Source organism: Alosa alosa, chromosome 2 (assembly GCF_017589495.1).
Source record: "Alosa alosa isolate M-15738 ecotype Scorff River chromosome 2, AALO_Geno_1.1, whole genome shotgun sequence".
Taxonomy (NCBI): domain Eukaryota; kingdom Metazoa; phylum Chordata; class Actinopteri; order Clupeiformes; family Clupeidae; genus Alosa; species Alosa alosa.
Genome location: NC_063190.1, coordinates 16,648,576 through 16,666,040, shown reverse-complemented (window position 1 = coordinate 16,666,040; position 17,465 = coordinate 16,648,576). Strand labels below are relative to the sequence as shown.

The following is a 17,465-nucleotide window of genomic DNA, read 5'->3' as shown; positions in this document are numbered from 1 at the left end:
TTGATGTGAAAGTTCGAGTTTGTAACCCGAACATTTGTATGAGTAGCACCCGGCGGCTTTTTTGAAGTGTTGTGTGTATGTCCAGGTTTTTTACATCATCTATGTTTATGCATTTGTAAATATTTCTGTCTATATCAATTCATTATTTATAAATACGATGTACTTCCGACGAGAAACACAATGGACGTGGCTGATAGCAAAGGTATGACAAAGGTATTAGCTAACTAACAGAATGCTAGCTAGCCTACTAGTTGTCAAAGTTTGATTTTTAAGCTAGGCTATCAGTAGCTAGCAGTCAAATGACAATAAATAGCTTTCACCTGTGATCGCTGAATATGGATTCTTCGAGTCCACCATCGAAAAGAAAGTTTTATATGGGGCGTCATCAGTACAAGACAAAAAGGTAAGGATCTTGGGGATAAATAAAGTATCTATCTATCTATCTATCTGGATAACATAGCAAGCTACAAGTTTTTGTTTACAGTCACGGTAGTAGTTGATGTGGTGGTGGTGGTGTTTGGGTGGTTGGTTGTTACTTTTGGTGCGTTCAAAAGCCTTTGTCACCCAAGTGATTGCACAAATGAAATATGCAAATCTGTCTGTTTAGAATGAGTCTCATCTAAAAGGAAGTTGAAAGGTATATGCAGAGAGGGTTAAAGCGGAGCAATCAAGGAGATTCAAGGTTCAATGGGATGTTCAATGAGATGTTCAAGGTTCAATGAGATGACACAGTTCGACAGGGCTATACAAGAGATTAGGGTAAACTTTACTGATACTTTTAACTTACTGTAACATCATCTTGCATACCCTCACAACCATAGCATGACCATACTGCATCTGAAGCAGAAAGATAATGAACAGGAGGTAGGAGACTACACTTTGGCCATGGATCAGGAGATTCTTGAAGCCTTAGATGATCTTGACCCTGGTGGGACTGGAACAAATAATGGAGTGGAAATTCATCCCAGTTCATCTGTAGGCGTTAAAAGAGTCAATTCTACAAAGGAGAAGAATAAAAGCTCCACAACCTCTCATGATATATCCAAACCGGCAGGCCAAGGGACAATCCCAGTATCCCAGGGTTGTCAGAAAACTTGGAAACGGTTGGAAAATGGTAAAAGTTTGGCACAGAAACTGCTCTTCAGCGAGGACGGAGAAGGGCTACACTCAAACCATGATGCACAGAAACCTAAAAGTGACCCGGACGAAAAGACTTCTGACACTCATAAAACAGCCCCCACACAGGCAAAACTGTCTGACAGAAATCCCTCTCATCCTCCAAGAAAGAAAAATCAGGATGCTGAGGAATCTATGATTAAAGGTAAACAATCAAAAAGCACAGGAAAGGACTACATCCTCTTCAGCCCTACCCATGTAGCAGCGGCAAAGGAGAAAAAAGGCCACCAGCTGCCGTCTCGTTCCCTGGGCAATCATTCGGTGTCAGTGCTCACTCCTCCTGGCCTGGAGCAGAGCTCTCTGGGGGAAACGCTGGCTGATGCAGGTAGAGTTCAGTGCTAAAGATGTAGGCCTAGGCCTATTTTTCTAGACATGCAAGCATTTGGTTTAACTGTTATTTTAAAATTAAATCAAAACTCAGCAGTCAGTGTTGTGATGTATGAATGTGAACAAATTCAAATCGGATCATTCAGTAATGTGAATGAATGGTATTGTGGATTGAATGATTCGAAACTGAGGAAAATGATGAATGTATGTGTACAGGGGGTATATGAATTTCACAGATAGTAATTAATAATTTCATATTTATATATTGCATAGTTGTATCATATATACACCCCTCAGGTGTTCATCAGTGCATAAATAGCTATCATCTAGGCATGTTTTTGTACAGTGATGGAAGTGGAAGCCTTTGAAACCAATACAGTAAACCTAGTAAGCCTTTTCGCCTTATTAATACGTCTTTAGGACTGAGTATGCATATGGCGATTCCAACTGATCTCACAGACAAGCTACTTCTGTCAAGCTGGGGCCTTCCCAAGCCTGTGCTTGACCGGTACCAAAGCCGGGGTGTGCAGCGCATGTTTGAGTGGCAAGCTGAATGCCTCACCCAGAGAGGAGTCCTGGAAGGCAAAAACTTGGTGTATTCAGGTAAAAAAATTTTTTTTTAAACATTCTGCAGCATTTAAGAATCGCCATGTGGGTGCTGGCATGTTTTCAGCAAGATGTTGAACAATTGTTCATAGTCTTCGCTGTGATTGTAATTAATCAAATGCAGGATTTATTCAAGTTATTTTTTATGTGTCCAAATTAATTAATTAACTAATTATTTAATGACCAGTGATTCACTCATCCTATTTTTAATGGTTGAGCACATTCTGCATCCTTATTTGTATGTTTGTTTATTTTCAACATTTCAGCTCCTACGAGTGCTGGGAAAACTTTAGTGTCTGAGTTACTCATTCTCAAGAGAGTCCTTGAAACGAGGAAGAAAGCTATATTTATTCTACCATTTGTGTCTGTGGCCCGGGAAAAGATGTTCTATTTGCAGGTTGGTTCTTGTTTCTTGACCACTTCCGTGTTTTTAACTGTGTGCATGTTTGTTCTACTGAAAGACTATAGAAGCACTTATACTCATTATGATCTGTGACTGTTCACATTCACGATTATCAGTTCTTTTTTATCTGCCATCTAACTGTATTTGACTCTGAATGTAATCAACAATTAAAAGATAGATGGATAGATAGATACTTGATTAACCCCAAGGGAAATGTAGACATCCACAAGCTAATATACACATACAGATCAAAGGAACATACTGCAGTAGTTGCAATAAATAGCAATAGCAACTCTTGCTTACTCATTGATTGATGTGGCCCGTGTTGCAGGATGTGTTCCAGGAGGCGGGGGTGAGGGTGGAGGGTTATATGGGCAGCACGTCCGCTGCGGGCGGGTTTGGGGCTCTGGATGTGGCTGTATGCACCATAGAGAAAGCAAATGGACTCATCAATAGGTTGATTGAAGAGGACAGAATGGACTTGTTGGGTAAATGCTATATTTTTATTGATTTATTTATGTTGTTTTTACTTATCTCTGATAATACATATCATAGCATGCAATGGTTGTTATTTTGAATGTTATTTTCATCTCATTGTAATAAGCATTTCATTTCCATTTGATATTCCATGTATTCCATGTATCCATGTATCTTTCTATGTTTTTTATTATTATTTAAGAATAATGGCATTTTTTGTCTTCAGGAATAGTGGTTGTAGACGAGTTGCACATGGTTGGAGACTCTGGGAGAGGCTATTTGCTGGAACTTCTACTGACCAAGATTCGCTTCATTGCACAGAAAACCTCAACTGCAGATACAAGGTCTCGATCTGCATCTCAATACAATCATTGCACACTTTCTTAGTACTGTATGCTTTCTTAGTATGCTTCTATAAGTCCCTAGAAAACTTGAATATTCAGGACATGAATATTGACATCCAATACTGCTTTGACAGTATGCCTGTATTTTGATCTTTGCATAGATCTTTGTCAGAAAAAAGCCAGAGTGTTTCTAAGGAAATTCAGATTGTGGGGATGAGTGCCACGCTACCCAATCTGGACCTCTTGGCCACCTGGCTGGATGCTGAGCTTTATCATACAGACTACCGACCCGTCCCTCTGAAAGAGTGGGTGAAGATTGGCTCCAGTGTTTACGATGGCTCAATGGCCCTCATGAGGAAGTTCCAGCCTGCTCTTCAAGTTAAGGTCAGGAACAAGGCTACCTGGAAGTTAAGATAAAATGTTAAAATGTAAAGAGTAAACCGAGATCTGGAGAACCACATGTTGAAGAGTTCCACAGGTGCAGGTATTTATCTAAACAATGTAATTTTAACCACTCTGGGATTTTCCCCTCAGAAATGTTCCACTGCACTTTGCATCAATGTAGTTTGTTGTTTGTACAAGCACTATCCAGGATCCTACAAGGTCACTTAAGGTCACTTGCCCTGCTTAGCCCACTGAAAATGTCAAGTGTTGTCATTTAATTATTGTTGCAGTGACTGCAATACTTAACCAAATGAACGATGAGTGTAGTCAAAAGCCTGCTGTGTCGATAACAATTAATACATTTTAGTAAATGTGGTGCTGTTTAAAACTGCTAGCAGTCAGTATATTACAAATCTCCACACCACATTGTAAGCCTGTGTTTTGAGACTTTTCTTTCCTCCCCAGGGTGATGATGACCACATTGTAAGCCTGTGTTTTGAGACCATACAGGACGGTCACTCTGTATTGCTGTTCTGCCCCTCTAAAAGCTGGTGTGAGAAACTGACAGACAGCATTGCAAGGGAATTTTACAACCTCCATCACAAAGGTACACATATAAAATCACTCACAGGGTTTGGGCTTAAGGTTCTCAGGACCTGTGCCAGATGTTAGGCGTGGGCTGGGTTGTTTAAGATTTGAAAATAGATAATCATCTATGACTGCCTGGAAAATTTCAGATGACTCAGAAATTCTTCTTGCCACGCACAATATATTCTTTCTAATTTATACAGATGTATTTGCGATATTTCACATAGATCTTCATTTCTCAAGGTCACCAAGGTACTCACCGAGTCGATACGAAATAAAACAAAAAAGATCGATGCTATCTAGCTAGCCAACAGCCAGAGCAGCTACAGTGCTCTGGGGGCATGATGTTCAAGAATTCTCCTTTAAGTTCCCCGGAGTCAGTATTTACCTATAACTTGTACTGTTACAGAAAAGCAGGGTTCGTCAGGCCCACCTCCTGTGTCTCTGAAGCATGAGGGTCTGCTGGATGTGGTGGCTCAGCTGAAACGGTCCCCTGCAGGACTCGATCATATTCTCCAGCGCACTGTGCCATGGGGTGTGGCCTTCCATCATGCAGGTACAAAATGAACAGGGTAGACTTGGACATACTATTATTTATATGATTTATATGATCATATTTATATCTATCTACATCTATCTATCTATCTATCTATCCACATACATATACCTATATGTATGTGGATAGATATGTTTACCTAGCTTTCACATATATAACATGCACATGAAAGAAATGGAATCATTGATGAAGACATGTATGGTCAATAAATAGTCTTAAGCTAAATAAGTATGTGGCTACTCTTCTAAGTTTATGCTCTACATAGTTTAAACCAACTCTTCAATCCCAGGACTGACCTTTGACGAGAGGGATATTTTAGAGAATGGCTTCCGTGAGGGTTGCATTCGAGTCCTGGCCGCAACGTCTACCCTGTCTTCTGGCGTGAACCTTCCGGCGCGACGCGTCATCATCCGTACCCCGGTCTTCAACGGCCACCTGCTGGACATATTGACCTACAAGCAGATGGCAGGGCGAGCAGGGCGCAAAGGAGTGGACACTGAGGGTAAGGGAACGAGCTCCACTGCAATTTACTGTAATTTCCTTCCTGTAATCTCTTAGTCAAGGTTTATGTATTGATTTAGCAAAGATTTCCTCAGCTATGAGGTTAATACACTGGGGCGGGCTATGAATGGGAATGCATTTCATTTTTCTTCCTTCTTCTTTCTGATCTGATTCTGATTCATTGGGCTATTGAGCAGGTATACACAGGTGTGGTCAATACAAAGTTTTTTAGGAAACACCATCATGCGCTTTATACATGATGCGGCTAATACACCGGAAACGACTGTAGTTACTCCTTTCAAAACCTCTTGAAATCATTAGCATATCAGATTCATCTTCTCAGTTGGGTTACGCATTTTGATGTGTTGTGTGAAATACTCATACTGTTAGTTAAACCCTAACTTGTTTGTTGTGTATTATGAGCAAATATGTAGTGTACCTACCTTGCCTATTCAAAGTGAAAACACGACTCTGATCCAGGTGAGAGTGTGCTGGTCTGTAAGGAGTCTGAACGTCTCAAGGGAGTCAGCTTGATACAGGGCACGCTGAAGCCAATCAGCAGCTGTCTAATTAAAAAGGAGGGTGAGGGCGTTACGACTAGTATGCTTCGGGCAATTCTAGAGGTAAGGAAGGGACTCGGGAAACATAACATACAAAGGAAAATTGATTTTATCCTTACATTCTCACTTTCTCAGCGATATCACCAGTGTGTTGAACTATTCAGATAGTTGTATTCATCTTGCTGTCTTTCTTGTGGTGTTATCAGATTATCGTTGGGGGAGTTGCGAGCACTCCGGAGGAGGTGAAGCTCTATGCCTCCTGCACGCTACTGGCAGCGAGTCTGGCAGCAGAGGAAGGGAGTGCAGGATCAACATCCAGCACGAAGGACAAGAGTCGTGGAGCCATAGAGGCCTGTATAGAGTGGCTCATGGACAATGAATTTATCCACATCCAGAACGACAAAGATGGTGAGACAGATTCTCAGTAGATTTCCACTAACAAACTTTTCGTCATCTGCGAAGTTTCATCTCCACCAGTGTGCACACAGGTGATTGCAGTAGCAACATTATGGAGCTGTTGTTGTTTGTTTGTTTGTTTGTTTGTTTGTGTTGTTTAGCAGAGGAGAGGTATTGTCCCACTCATCTGGGCTCTGCGACTCTGTCCTCATCCCTGTCACCACCGGAGGCCCTGGGGATATTTGCAGACCTGCAGAGAGCAATGAAGGGATTTGTGTTGGAGAATGACCTCCATATTCTTTACCAGGTAAGCATAGAGACATGGCAGGACTAATAACATGTACACACTGTAAGTGCAGTGATAATGTTTTTACATTTTAATATACAGTTTCATTTGACATTTAACTAGATCTTGAAGGGAACACTTTTCATTGTTACTGTCAATACACTAAGTCATAAGTTAGGTCTTTTTTTTGCTCACTGTTAAATATAGTGTTAAAGTTCATATATCTCTTCCAGATAACCCCTGTGTATGCGGACTGGACCACAATTGACTGGTACCAGTTTTTCTGTCTCTGGGAACAGCTGCCATCATCGATGAAGCGTGTGGCTGAAATGGTGGGAATCCAGGAGGGTTTCCTGGCACGCTCGGTCAGTGGGAAGCTGGTTGCCAAGACTGATAAACAACGAAGGCAAATGGCCATACATAAACGGTACCGAATCCCTTTTACAGTTGTACTGTAGTCAGATTTGCAGTATAATCTGATGATCATGATTATTTGCTAAATAATTTTTGGAGGCTGATGTGAAGCTTTTTAAATGAATGAACAGACTATTTCTTTGATATGTTAATATTTATAGATTTTTTACTACACTGGTGTTACTGGACTTGGTGAATGAAGTACCTCTGGGTATTGTGGCGAAGAAGTACGGGTGTAGCAGAGGACAGCTTCAGTCTCTTCAACAGTCGGCCTCCACCTACGCAGGTAATAAGTTTGATGACAATACCTTTGTTTTATCTTTTCTTGTGCTATTTTCATGACTTTGATCATGCATGATTAAAGCCCATTTTGTAAGACATTTATTTATGGAACATTATCTGTGCATCACTTAACAAACAACAGGACAAAGGGAACTTGTATTGTTTTCCTTCATTCACTAATTGAAATGTAGTTATAATTTATTAGGTAGGTTATATGTTGGTTCTATGTTGTATATGAACAGGAATGGTCACGGTCTTCTGCAACCGCTTGGGTTGGCACAACCTGGAGATACTACTGTCACAGTTCCAGAGTCGCCTCAGTTTCGGAGTGCAGAGAGAACTCTGTGATCTGGTGCGGATCTCTCTCCTGAACGCCCAGACCGCACGAACCCTGTACAGCGCAGGACTTCTCACCGTGGCAGATGTGGCCCATGCGCAGGTTGCAGATGTAGAGAAAGTGCTGAGGAAAGCTGTCCCTTTCAAAAGGTAAAACCAGAGAGTGGAAAAGTTTGAGATTCACTTCATGGAAACCCAACAAACAAGCTTAATCTTTAGAAATTTATATTAAGATGAATGTCTTAATGAAAGGACTTTGCTGTGCATAGAATCTGTTACTATATTATAATTATTATATGACAGGATTGAATGGAAATAATGAATAAGTATCCTTTCACTTCTTTCTGATCATGTGATCTCTCCTCCATTTTAGCTCCAAGCAGGCCGTTGACGAGACTGAATGGGAAGTCCAGGAGCGCAGAAGCTTACGTTGTATATGGGTCAGCGGGAAGAAGCCCTTGACGGAGAGAGAGGCAGCTCTGGAGATTGTGGCCGAGGCGAGGCACCTGCTGCAGCAGGACTTGGCCATGCTGGGTGTGAACTGGGACCCAGCCTCTCTACCACTAGGGGGCAGCACAAACCAGCCAGCAGCAGAGCGATCAGCTGATGATGAGTCAGAGAGGACAGCGGTGCACAAGCCTGAGGTCAATGAGGCAAGTGTTAAAGGAGAAGTGACTGACACCAATACAAGTGCAGATTGTAAACATGCAAAGGGAGTGGTGAAAGACACAGAGATCACGAAAAGTCTGCACATGGCGTGTGACGACACTGTCCGTCTCCAAGTTACATCCAAAGAGAATGTTGAAAGCGGGGAAGAACCCATGGACACTTCTGTTGACAAATCAACTAAGAACACCATTACAAATCCTGTGCTGGATTTTCTGCCTGCTGACTGTGAACGCCGATCCAGTGCATTGTATAAAGTGCTGAGGTCCATAAAAGCAAAAGACAAGAAACGGCCAGTGGACGACACAGTGTCTGCTCAGTCATCTGTTCATGTGAATTCAGACAATCAGTTAAATACAAATGGCATGTCTGCCACTGAGGAGCAGTCTGCACCACCACCTGATACTCAGGTGTCCAAACGTAGGAAAGTGGAAGATTTAGGAGTGACAGATGGACATGATGGACAAATCGTAAATAAATACAGCACATCACTTCCAGAGAGGACAGATCAGCCCTCCTCAGACCTAGCTAAAGATCAAAATCACACAAGTAAAGAAGGCGACAAAAATACAGATAAACTTGAGCAAGCAACCCAGTTGAAAGACTCTGAGGAAGTCCCGAGGTTAAGTTGTGACAAGAATCAGGACCGTGGGAGGAAGGTCAGATTTAAATCCAAGCATTTCTTTACCGAGGACACGCATAGCGAGGCCAAAAACGAAACAGAGAGATCTTCTTTAGTACAAACAAACAGAAACAAAGCTGAAGACTCATGTCAAAGTCAAGATGTTCCCCAAGACACTTCCTCATCATCATGTCACATCAGGACACCAGGAATTAAACAAGTCACTGTTGTCTCACCAGCAGAGAAATGTACATCCCCTGATTTGTACACAGGGAATGCAGGGGACTTTGGTGACAGTTTTCAGCTAGACACACAGACCGAGAGAATCATACAGCAGCAAGATGGTGTTTTTCAGGGAGATGCCAACTTAACAGCTAGTAATGGAACCATGAAATCCCACACTGATGGTGTTTTTCAGGGAGATGCCAACTTAACAGCTAGTAATGGAACCATGAAATCCCACACTGATGTTGTTTTTCAGGGAGATGCCAACTTAACAGCTAGTAATGGAACCATGAAATCCCACACTGATGGTGTTTTTCAGGGAGATGCCAACTCAAAAGCTAATAATGGAACCATGAAATCCCACACTGATGTCATGCTTAAGCTATCAGTATCTGAAGACGAAAAGTCTTCTGAGGAATCTGGTATTGAGACAAACCCCAACAGAGAGAGGTCATTGGGCAATATAAGTCCTACCAATGTCTGCCTTCGCAGCTGTACCCTAGCCCATTCCAAATACAACATCTCCCTGACAGACAGTCAAATGGAAAAAATTCTCAATTACAGTAATCAAGTAATCGAAGAGAATTTGAGAGCTCCACAGCAGGACGAGCAAGCAAATGACCCACATGCTCTAGAATCCAACAACGGCCAGAAGATCCCACAAGATGCAGCGGAGACCAGCCTCAATGGTAGCAGCAGTTTCCTATTTGATAGTCTATATGATAGCTCCTTGCTGGATGCCCTGGCAGCAGAGGATGCGTCAGGTGAAACTGAGGAGGAGGAGGTGGATGGAATGGCGGAAGAGACTGGAGTGACGACAGAGAGTGGAATGAGGGCAGAGAATGGAATGGCGGAAGAGACTGGAGTGACGACAGAGAGTGGAATGAGGGCAGAGAATGGAATGGCGGAAGAGAATAAAGTGACCGCAGTGGATGGAATGGCAGAGGAGAACAGAATGGTCGCTCAGGATGGAATAGCAGCAGATACTGAGGAACCCCCAGATAGTCCACCCCTTGGTGAAGTTCAAGAGGCCATCCAATGGGGCGAGTCGTCATTCAACCTGTCTGAGTGGGGAGATTCCCTCCTGATCGGAGAACATTACCTGGAGAAAATGAATAGTGTGTTAAAATGTGGCCATCTGCCAACCAGAGAGCCAGAGAGGCCAGGTATGGAGGAGTGTGTTATGTCTGAGTTCCCTGGGCCTGTTGACAGAGAAGTGATTTGTAAAGACCTAGAGGCAAAGATCAGTGAGTGCTCGTTTCTTGTGAGTCCAGGAATGCAAGAGGTATTTGATAAGTGGTCAGAGCAGTTTTCAACTTTCAGTGAAATGCCAGTGGAGACAAATTCAGACTCCTCAGATCATGAAGGTTTGATAGCTGAGAGGGAAGACAATGTGGTTGACACTGAAAATAAAAACAATGTAGGTGAGAATGATGTTGTCATGACACACAACACAATAGGAAACCCACGGTCCAGACAAGGGGGTGACATCATTCCTCCAACCCCAGAGCCTGTCACTCCTGTAAGGGTCAAAATGACCACCTCGGCCATCCAGTCACCACTTCAGCCCCAATCCTCAACGAACACCAAAGAAAAACCTTGGCCTGATGTGGAAGTGAAATTAAAATCCAATCTCAGCGATAACAACCCTCTAACCGACAGTGGCCTTCCACATGAGGCAACCGAGGAACAGATATCTATGGGGTTCACTCCCAGCAGTCCCGAGTCCTTCACAATCATTGATGTGGCCAGTGATCAGAGCCTCTTTGAGACTTTTGTGAAGGAGTGGCAAACGCAGCAGAGGGTTGCTCTGGCTCTCGCCTGTGAGGAGTGTGATCGCATTCCAGACACCAAGTCGGTCATAGGAGTAAAACACAAACAAGGTCAGGTGCATTTGTTTTCATCCATTACACAGCAGCCTCCCTTCCATGTCTTTCAGTGATTTTTCTTCCTCAATTTAAGCAATACTGTAATTTCCCAACTATTAGACAAGGTTTATACATTGATTTTGCAAAATTACTTCAGCCATGAGGTTAATACACAGGGGCAATTAATATGGTATAAATATAGTTTTGTTTTTTTAACTTGCATAAAACACTGTCCTGCGGTTTATACACAATGCGGCTAATACACAGGAAATTACTGTAGCTCTTTGTATTTTTTGATTATTTGATTATTATTTGATATTTTTGTATTAGCTGATTTACTGTATGTCTGGTTGTAGGTGTCCACCCAGGGAAAAGCCTGAGGAAAGATGGGTTCCCTGTGAAAGGAGATGAAGGACTTGTTGTTGTTGGCATCTCTGTGTGCTGGGGAGGAAAAGATGCCTATTACATATCTCTACAGCAGGAACAGACAAACAGAGGTATTACCATAAACTACTTGTGATGGAGTGCCGTCACTACAGTTGAGTATGCGCACTGACGACCATACCAAGGGGCCTGTCTCTTTGACGTTGCGGTCAAGCTGCAGGTTTAGTGCCCCGGAGACCCAGGTTCAAGACCGGTTGGGGTCACTGCTCTCTCCCTTCGCTACACTACTACATGTCTGTTTACTACTACATGTCTATTTGTTAGTACTACATGTCTATTTGTTGAATGTGTAGAGAGATAACACCTACCGAAGTCAAATTCCTTGTGTACGTAAGTATACTTGGCTAACAAATGAAACTGATTCTGAAACAGTTACCCTGCAAGCCTAACCTTTCCCCTCCATCTTCCTTGTTTCTAAGTATACTGTATGGGTGGTGGTCTAGTGGTTACTCATCTCTAGTTAGTTCACTCTGGATGAGAGTGTCTGCTAAATGCTAAACAATATAATGTGTAGATTGTAAAACAATTTGCCATATATTTATGCCTGTCCACAGACATCAGTGCAAGCTTAGCCCCTCCTCCTCTGGATGACAAATTGACTGTTGCCGAGAGACAGAAGCGAATTCAAAGCTGTTTAGAAAAGAAGGTTCTCTCTGATGATGGAGGAGTTACAATTGCATATGACCTCCTTCAAGTCTACAAGACATTGTTGTTGGCCTGTGGAGTCTCACTTGGAGGAGTCTTCGAAGACCCAAAGGTGGGTGGGCCTCTTTCTCCCTCTCCGTATCATAATGTTTCAAAGACTGAGTTCCATTTGCATGCTATGTTATTACCATGTGATTCCCATTGTGTGCAGGTTGCTTGTTGGCTGCTGGACCCTGGCTCTAAAGAACGCACTCTGCACAACATGGTGACAAACTTCGCCCCACAAGACGTCTCTCTGCTGGACGGTATTAGTTCAGGACAAGGCGTGCAAAGTTTAGGGATGAGTGGGGATGCCAGTTACTCCGGACGGTACAGAGCAGCAGTGGAATGCGTCCTTGTTTACAGAGTCATGGCCCAGCTCACTGACCTTCTGTCCAAGGACAGTCTGTTAGGTATTGCTTTACGTGACTAGCTTTTAAAGCTTCAATAGAAAACAGCCTTCCACTTAAGGGGAAAGTATATTTCTGTGGACACAGTTTGAGCATGTACTGTACATATGGACTGATTGCGCAGCACCATAATTTGTGTCTGTTAGCACAGCAGAAAAATAATACTTGGAGCAGGATTGAGTGGTATATCAATATTATGAGTTATACCTGTATATTTTAGGAGATGTATAGTTGGGACAGTATCTTAATATCGATATTGCGTCATGATTTGTTTTTTGCTGTTTGCTCCTCTGTCCACTCGAAAGTAGGCAGCTCTTTCATAGCGTACGACCGACTCAACCCGCTCCCCTATCTGCCTCTGCATGCAGATGTACATACATACATACATGTGGCATCGAGTTAAACCTGAACATTTAGCCCATTTTGTTTAAAATGCAGATTATATACATATCGCCATTCAGCGTAAAAATATCGGGATAAGATTTTTGGTCCATATCACCAAGCCCTACTTTGGAGACAACTGAGCGCACCTGATTTGCGTGAAATCTTGTCCACAGAAGTATACTTATGTCCTTGGGAGGAAGGGGATTCACTATGGTTTTAGGGTGCTGAACATTTTTTCCCTTCCAGATGTGTTTCACAATGTGGAGATGCCAAACCAGTACTGCCTGGCTTTGTTGGAGCTCAATGGTATTGGGTTCAGCACCGAGGAGTGCGAAGCCCAGAAGCATGTTATGCAGGCCAAGCTCAAAGCCCTGGAGTCCCAGGCATACCAGCTGGCTGGGCACAGCTTCTCCCTGACCAGCCCTGACGATGTTGCAGAGGTCTGTTAAGTACAGTGTTGGTGGACCTACCTTGTGTAAAGTTGGATAATCATCTGTTATACCTTTGCCACATTTTTACTGCTATTTTAATTTATAACTACAGTATGTACATTTATTTTGCCATTTTGGACAGCAAGCTCCCTAGAATTGTATTTCTCATTGTTGAAAAGTCTGAAGAAGTGAGAAATGTGTCTGGGTTTATCAGGTGCTGTTCTTGGAGCTGAAGTTGCCTCCAAACGGGGACGTAAATGGTCAGAAGGCCAAGAAGACTCTTGGTTACACTCGAAGACCTGGTGGAGGTCGGGTCAGACTGGCTAAACAGTTTAGCACCACAAAGGTACTTTCCACAATTCTATGATTGGAAATTCATTGCGTGTTGGCCAGAAGCCATGTTTGAGGTCTTCGGACAATCTGTATAGGTCTGTAGAGAGACAAATACTGTAAATCAGCAATATACACACTATAGCAAACTGTTATTCTGTTGTTTCCTATGCATTTTGTGTTTGTAAAGGTTCTTTCTGTAATTATGAATTGTGATTCAAAATAAATGTTTCCAGGACATTCTAGAAAAACTGAAACCACTGCACCAGTTACCAGGGGTTATTCTAGAATGGAGAAGAATCACAAATGCCCTGACCAAGGTAGTTTTTCCCCTGCAAAGAGAGAAATGTCTGTATCCAGTACTGAATATGGAGAGGATACATCCAGTCTCACAAACACATACAGCAACAGGTAGAGATAACTACAGTAAACATAGATTAACAGCATGGCTTTGTTGTTTGTAAAATATGTACACCATTTGGTTTATAATGTTCTTTTATATCTATCACAACCTTATGTAGGAAGAGTTAGCTTCACTGAACCGAACATTCAGAATGTCCCCAAAGATTTTGATATAGAGATGCCCACAGTAATTGGGGAAAGCCAGCCATTGGAGAATGGAAGTAGTATTGGTTCCTCAAAAAGGTAATTGAACCTGAATATGTAACTAACCTGTGTTTGAATATTTTCTACAATGACCAGACCAGTTTCTTACATTCAGAAATTTCTTCACAGGAGAAAATCAAGGATTCCTCAGCAATTTGTACCACTCATCAAAACATTGGAAACTCCACAAGAAAGGGGCACACCTTTTTCAGTTAGTATGAGGCACGCTTTTGTCCCTTTCTCAGGTGAGGCACACTAAGAAGTATTGTTCATTCAATCGTTAAAAGTGTTGGCTGTTGTCTTGCATTGGTAAAATGATAAAATGTTTTCTTGTTGTTTCTTGGCCATGTAATTTATTACTTAGGAGGGCTCATCTTAGCAGCTGACTACTCTCAGTTAGAGCTCAGAATCTTGGCTCACCTGTCGCGTGACCGGCGACTCCTCAAGGTGCTTAACAGCGGGGCAGACGTCTTCAAAAGCATTGCAGCTGAGTGGAAGATGGTGGACCCTGCATCAGTAGATGATCGTTTGAGACAGCAGGCAAAACAGGTACAGCAGTCTCACAGCTTCTTATTTATGTTGCACCAGTAATGGCGACTCAGCTTAAAAAAAAAAAACGAGTGTGTTTAATGAGTCTTTTCCTTTCTTTGACAGATTTGTTATGGAATCATCTATGGCATGGGAGCAAAATCTCTTGGAGAACAAATGGACATTGATGAGAATGATGCTGCATCTTACATTGAATCTTTCAAATCAAGATATTCAGGTAAATATATATATATATATATATATATATATATATATATATATATATATATATGGATTTAGAGGAGTTAAATGCTTTAACTGAACTTGCCAAGTGTGCCGTGGTATGACTGCATTTATCTTGTGTTTCAGGAATACAGACCTTTTTAAAAGAAACTGTGAAGAACTGTGGCAAAAATGGCTATGTACAGACCATTCTTGGCAGGAGGAGGTTTCTCCCAGGCATAAAAGATAAAAATATGTATATAAGATCGCATGTAAGTTTCATGTTACCATGAAAAGAATCATCAGTGCCCAAGGCAAGCTGTAGTCTGTCTCATTAAATTGATTAACTCTGTAGGCTGAACGCCAGGCAGTCAACACCACTGTCCAAGGGTCTGCAGCTGACATCGTCAAGCTTGCCACAGTCAACATTCAGCTGCAGTTTAACAAAGCTTTCCAGAACATACCCCAGTCTCATCAGCACCCTGTCCCAGGAGCAGGTGGGTCACTGTCATGGCGCCCCTGTATGCCATGAACAGTTTTATGATTTTTAGGATGTTGTGTAAGATGCTAAACCATGATGAAATACAACTGTAGATTCCTCAATGATGACAACCACAGAAGGAATGATCTTCCTTAGATGTGACAGAGGAATGAGCTTCTTCATATCTGTGACTAGGAAAGGTCAGAGCATATTATTCCATTTCTGGTATTTTAGATATGGTAGGTACATAGAATGTATAGAGTAGACAAACCCTTAATCCACAGCAGAGGGTCTGAAGCTCTCAGTGTAGCCGTTAAGCAGAGCGCTTCTCATATGAGTAGCAAACGTTCTAAAGAATATCTGGGTTCATTGAATTCAACATAGAATTTTAAAACCTTGAATTGTTGCGGAACTGAATATTATGTTAGAATGTTCAAAAACACACACCTTCAAGGGTTAACCGTCTCTGGTTGCATGTTCTCAGGATCAAGGCGCCACCGAGTCCTCTCCAGGCCCCTGAGAGGAGCTTACTTCATTCTACAACTCCACGATGAGCTCATCTATGAAGTCGCTGAAGAAGACCTCATACATGTAAAACAACCGTCTGTAGGCTACTATAGAGCAAAGCCATTGTCTGGAGATGTGCTGAATGCCTGCCGTGTGTTTTTGTTTTTTCAAGGTTGCACAGATTATGAAGAAAGAAATGGAGTCCGCTGTGAAGCTGTACGTGAAGCTCTGTGTCAAAGTGAAGGTTGGCTCCAGCTGGGGTAATCTACAAGACTTGGATATTTAGTAGATATTTATTACTGGAGGGACATCCTTTGCACCTTCAAGAGCCAACAGATTAAACTGCTCATTTGTAAAATGTTGGTTTGTGATTGTAGTGTTCATAATCATATAACATTTCCAAAGAATTTTTTTAACCTCCTGTTTTTATTGGTTTTTAGCCTCTTCACAAAAGGCCTGGATATATTTCCTTTATTGGGCCAGAAGCAATAATGAATTTAAATGAATGTCTTTGAATGTATTGTAATTAAATGTACATTTGCTGTATGTATCTGTATTTATGTAAGGGGAATTACAAGATGTATAGTTGTACACATTAACACTATTTCCTACCCAGGTTGTGAGAAGAATTAAGCGACTAAAAAAATGTATCGCACTATTAAAAGTTCTGATTCAAAGTTTTGGTTTGTACTGTTGCTTCACTCCAACAGACAATATACATCCCACATTCAACAGGGAACTGGGTGCTTGCCCTTTTCAGTAAAGATTTTGGCCATTGATATTTTTGTGCACCATCAACAATGTATTATGTGCAAAATATCCAAACATTTTTAAGACTTTCATCCAAACTTCATACTCATACTTTTGGTCTGGAAAGCAAGTCATTCATTTGCCACTTTTCCAGGCCTTTTGCAAGCACCCTGAGCATTTTGTTTTTTACAGCACATCGTCATAAACTGTAGTGTTTCTGATGAGATACCATAGCACAGTGTCATGTTTCACCCAACAGCAACCTTCTTAGATGGAAAAAAATGTGAGAACTTAGTTCCTAAAGCAACTTACATAAAAGGGTGTTCGTTGGATATTTTGCCCTTTTATGTCTAGCATATGTGCCTTCACAGCCATGTTTATTGGGTAAAGCCTAGCATTCATGGGACATATCCATTCAGCAGTTAAGTATTCTTTATGTACTCAGCAGTAGCAAAAGTATAATAGACAGGTACCTAGCCTAGGAGTCTGCTGGAAAATGGAAAGCTATTTTAAACATTATAGTCACAAACTTTACTACTGTTGTTGATAAGACTGTTAAGAGAGTAATGACTTAATATATTGGACAGCTGTGAGTATAAAAGCTCCATACTAAGAATATAATAATAAAAGAAATAGCCTTACACTGCCTCAATGGTTGCGCTACTGGGCTA

The 17,465-nt window shown here is 41.8% G+C and overlaps 1 protein-coding gene and 1 long non-coding RNA gene across 6 annotated transcripts; one reads left to right on the top strand and one right to left on the bottom strand.

Annotated features, from left to right (window-relative positions):
* Positions 1-33: 33 nt before the first annotated feature.
* polq (polymerase (DNA directed), theta) lies at positions 34-16,724 on the top strand. Of its 5 annotated transcripts, none has more exons than XM_048228079.1 (32): positions 34-403; positions 822-1,501; positions 1,924-2,106; positions 2,376-2,506; positions 2,844-3,000; positions 3,216-3,333; positions 3,495-3,717; positions 4,183-4,324; positions 4,715-4,861; positions 5,151-5,363; positions 5,843-5,985; positions 6,129-6,330; positions 6,483-6,625; positions 6,838-7,031; positions 7,180-7,304; positions 7,543-7,786; positions 8,010-11,032; positions 11,374-11,514; positions 12,016-12,218; positions 12,318-12,558; positions 13,186-13,379; positions 13,585-13,716; positions 13,937-14,111; positions 14,222-14,345; positions 14,436-14,551; positions 14,671-14,855; positions 14,961-15,072; positions 15,204-15,328; positions 15,412-15,553; positions 15,651-15,737; positions 16,022-16,128; positions 16,217-16,724. In XM_048228079.1, the coding sequence occupies exons 1-32, from the start codon at positions 336-338 to the stop codon at positions 16,328-16,330; spliced, it is 8,334 nt and encodes a 2,777-aa protein (XP_048084036.1). In that variant the 5' UTR covers positions 34-335; the 3' UTR covers positions 16,331-16,724. The 5 variants fall into 5 exon arrangements, with proteins under 5 accessions (XP_048084036.1, XP_048084055.1, XP_048084046.1 ...); XM_048228098.1 differs by having other exon boundaries at positions 35-202; positions 6,480-6,625; XM_048228089.1 differs by having other exon boundaries at positions 35-403; positions 6,480-6,625; positions 6,904-7,031.
* LOC125284257 lies at positions 5,234-6,113 on the bottom strand. Its single transcript, XR_007191844.1, has 3 exons — positions 6,042-6,113; positions 5,806-5,928; positions 5,234-5,313 (listed from the first exon to the last, which is right to left on the bottom strand). It is a non-coding gene; the product is annotated as an uncharacterized LOC125284257 (long non-coding RNA).
* Positions 16,725-17,465: the final 741 nt, after the last annotated feature.

Excerpts from the sequence above, each read along its gene's own strand:
- polq (XM_048228070.1), top strand. The coding sequence starts at position 336 with ATGGATTCTTCGAGTCCACCATCGAAAAGAAAGTTTTATATGGGGCGT. Across the intron at positions 4,325-4,714 it reads TTACAACCTCCATCACAAAG|AAAAGCAGGGTTCGTCAGGC; the intron begins GTACACATATAA and ends GTACTGTTACAG. Across the intron at positions 12,219-12,317 it reads GAGTCTTCGAAGACCCAAAG|GTTGCTTGTTGGCTGCTGGA; the intron begins GTGGGTGGGCCT and ends CATTGTGTGCAG.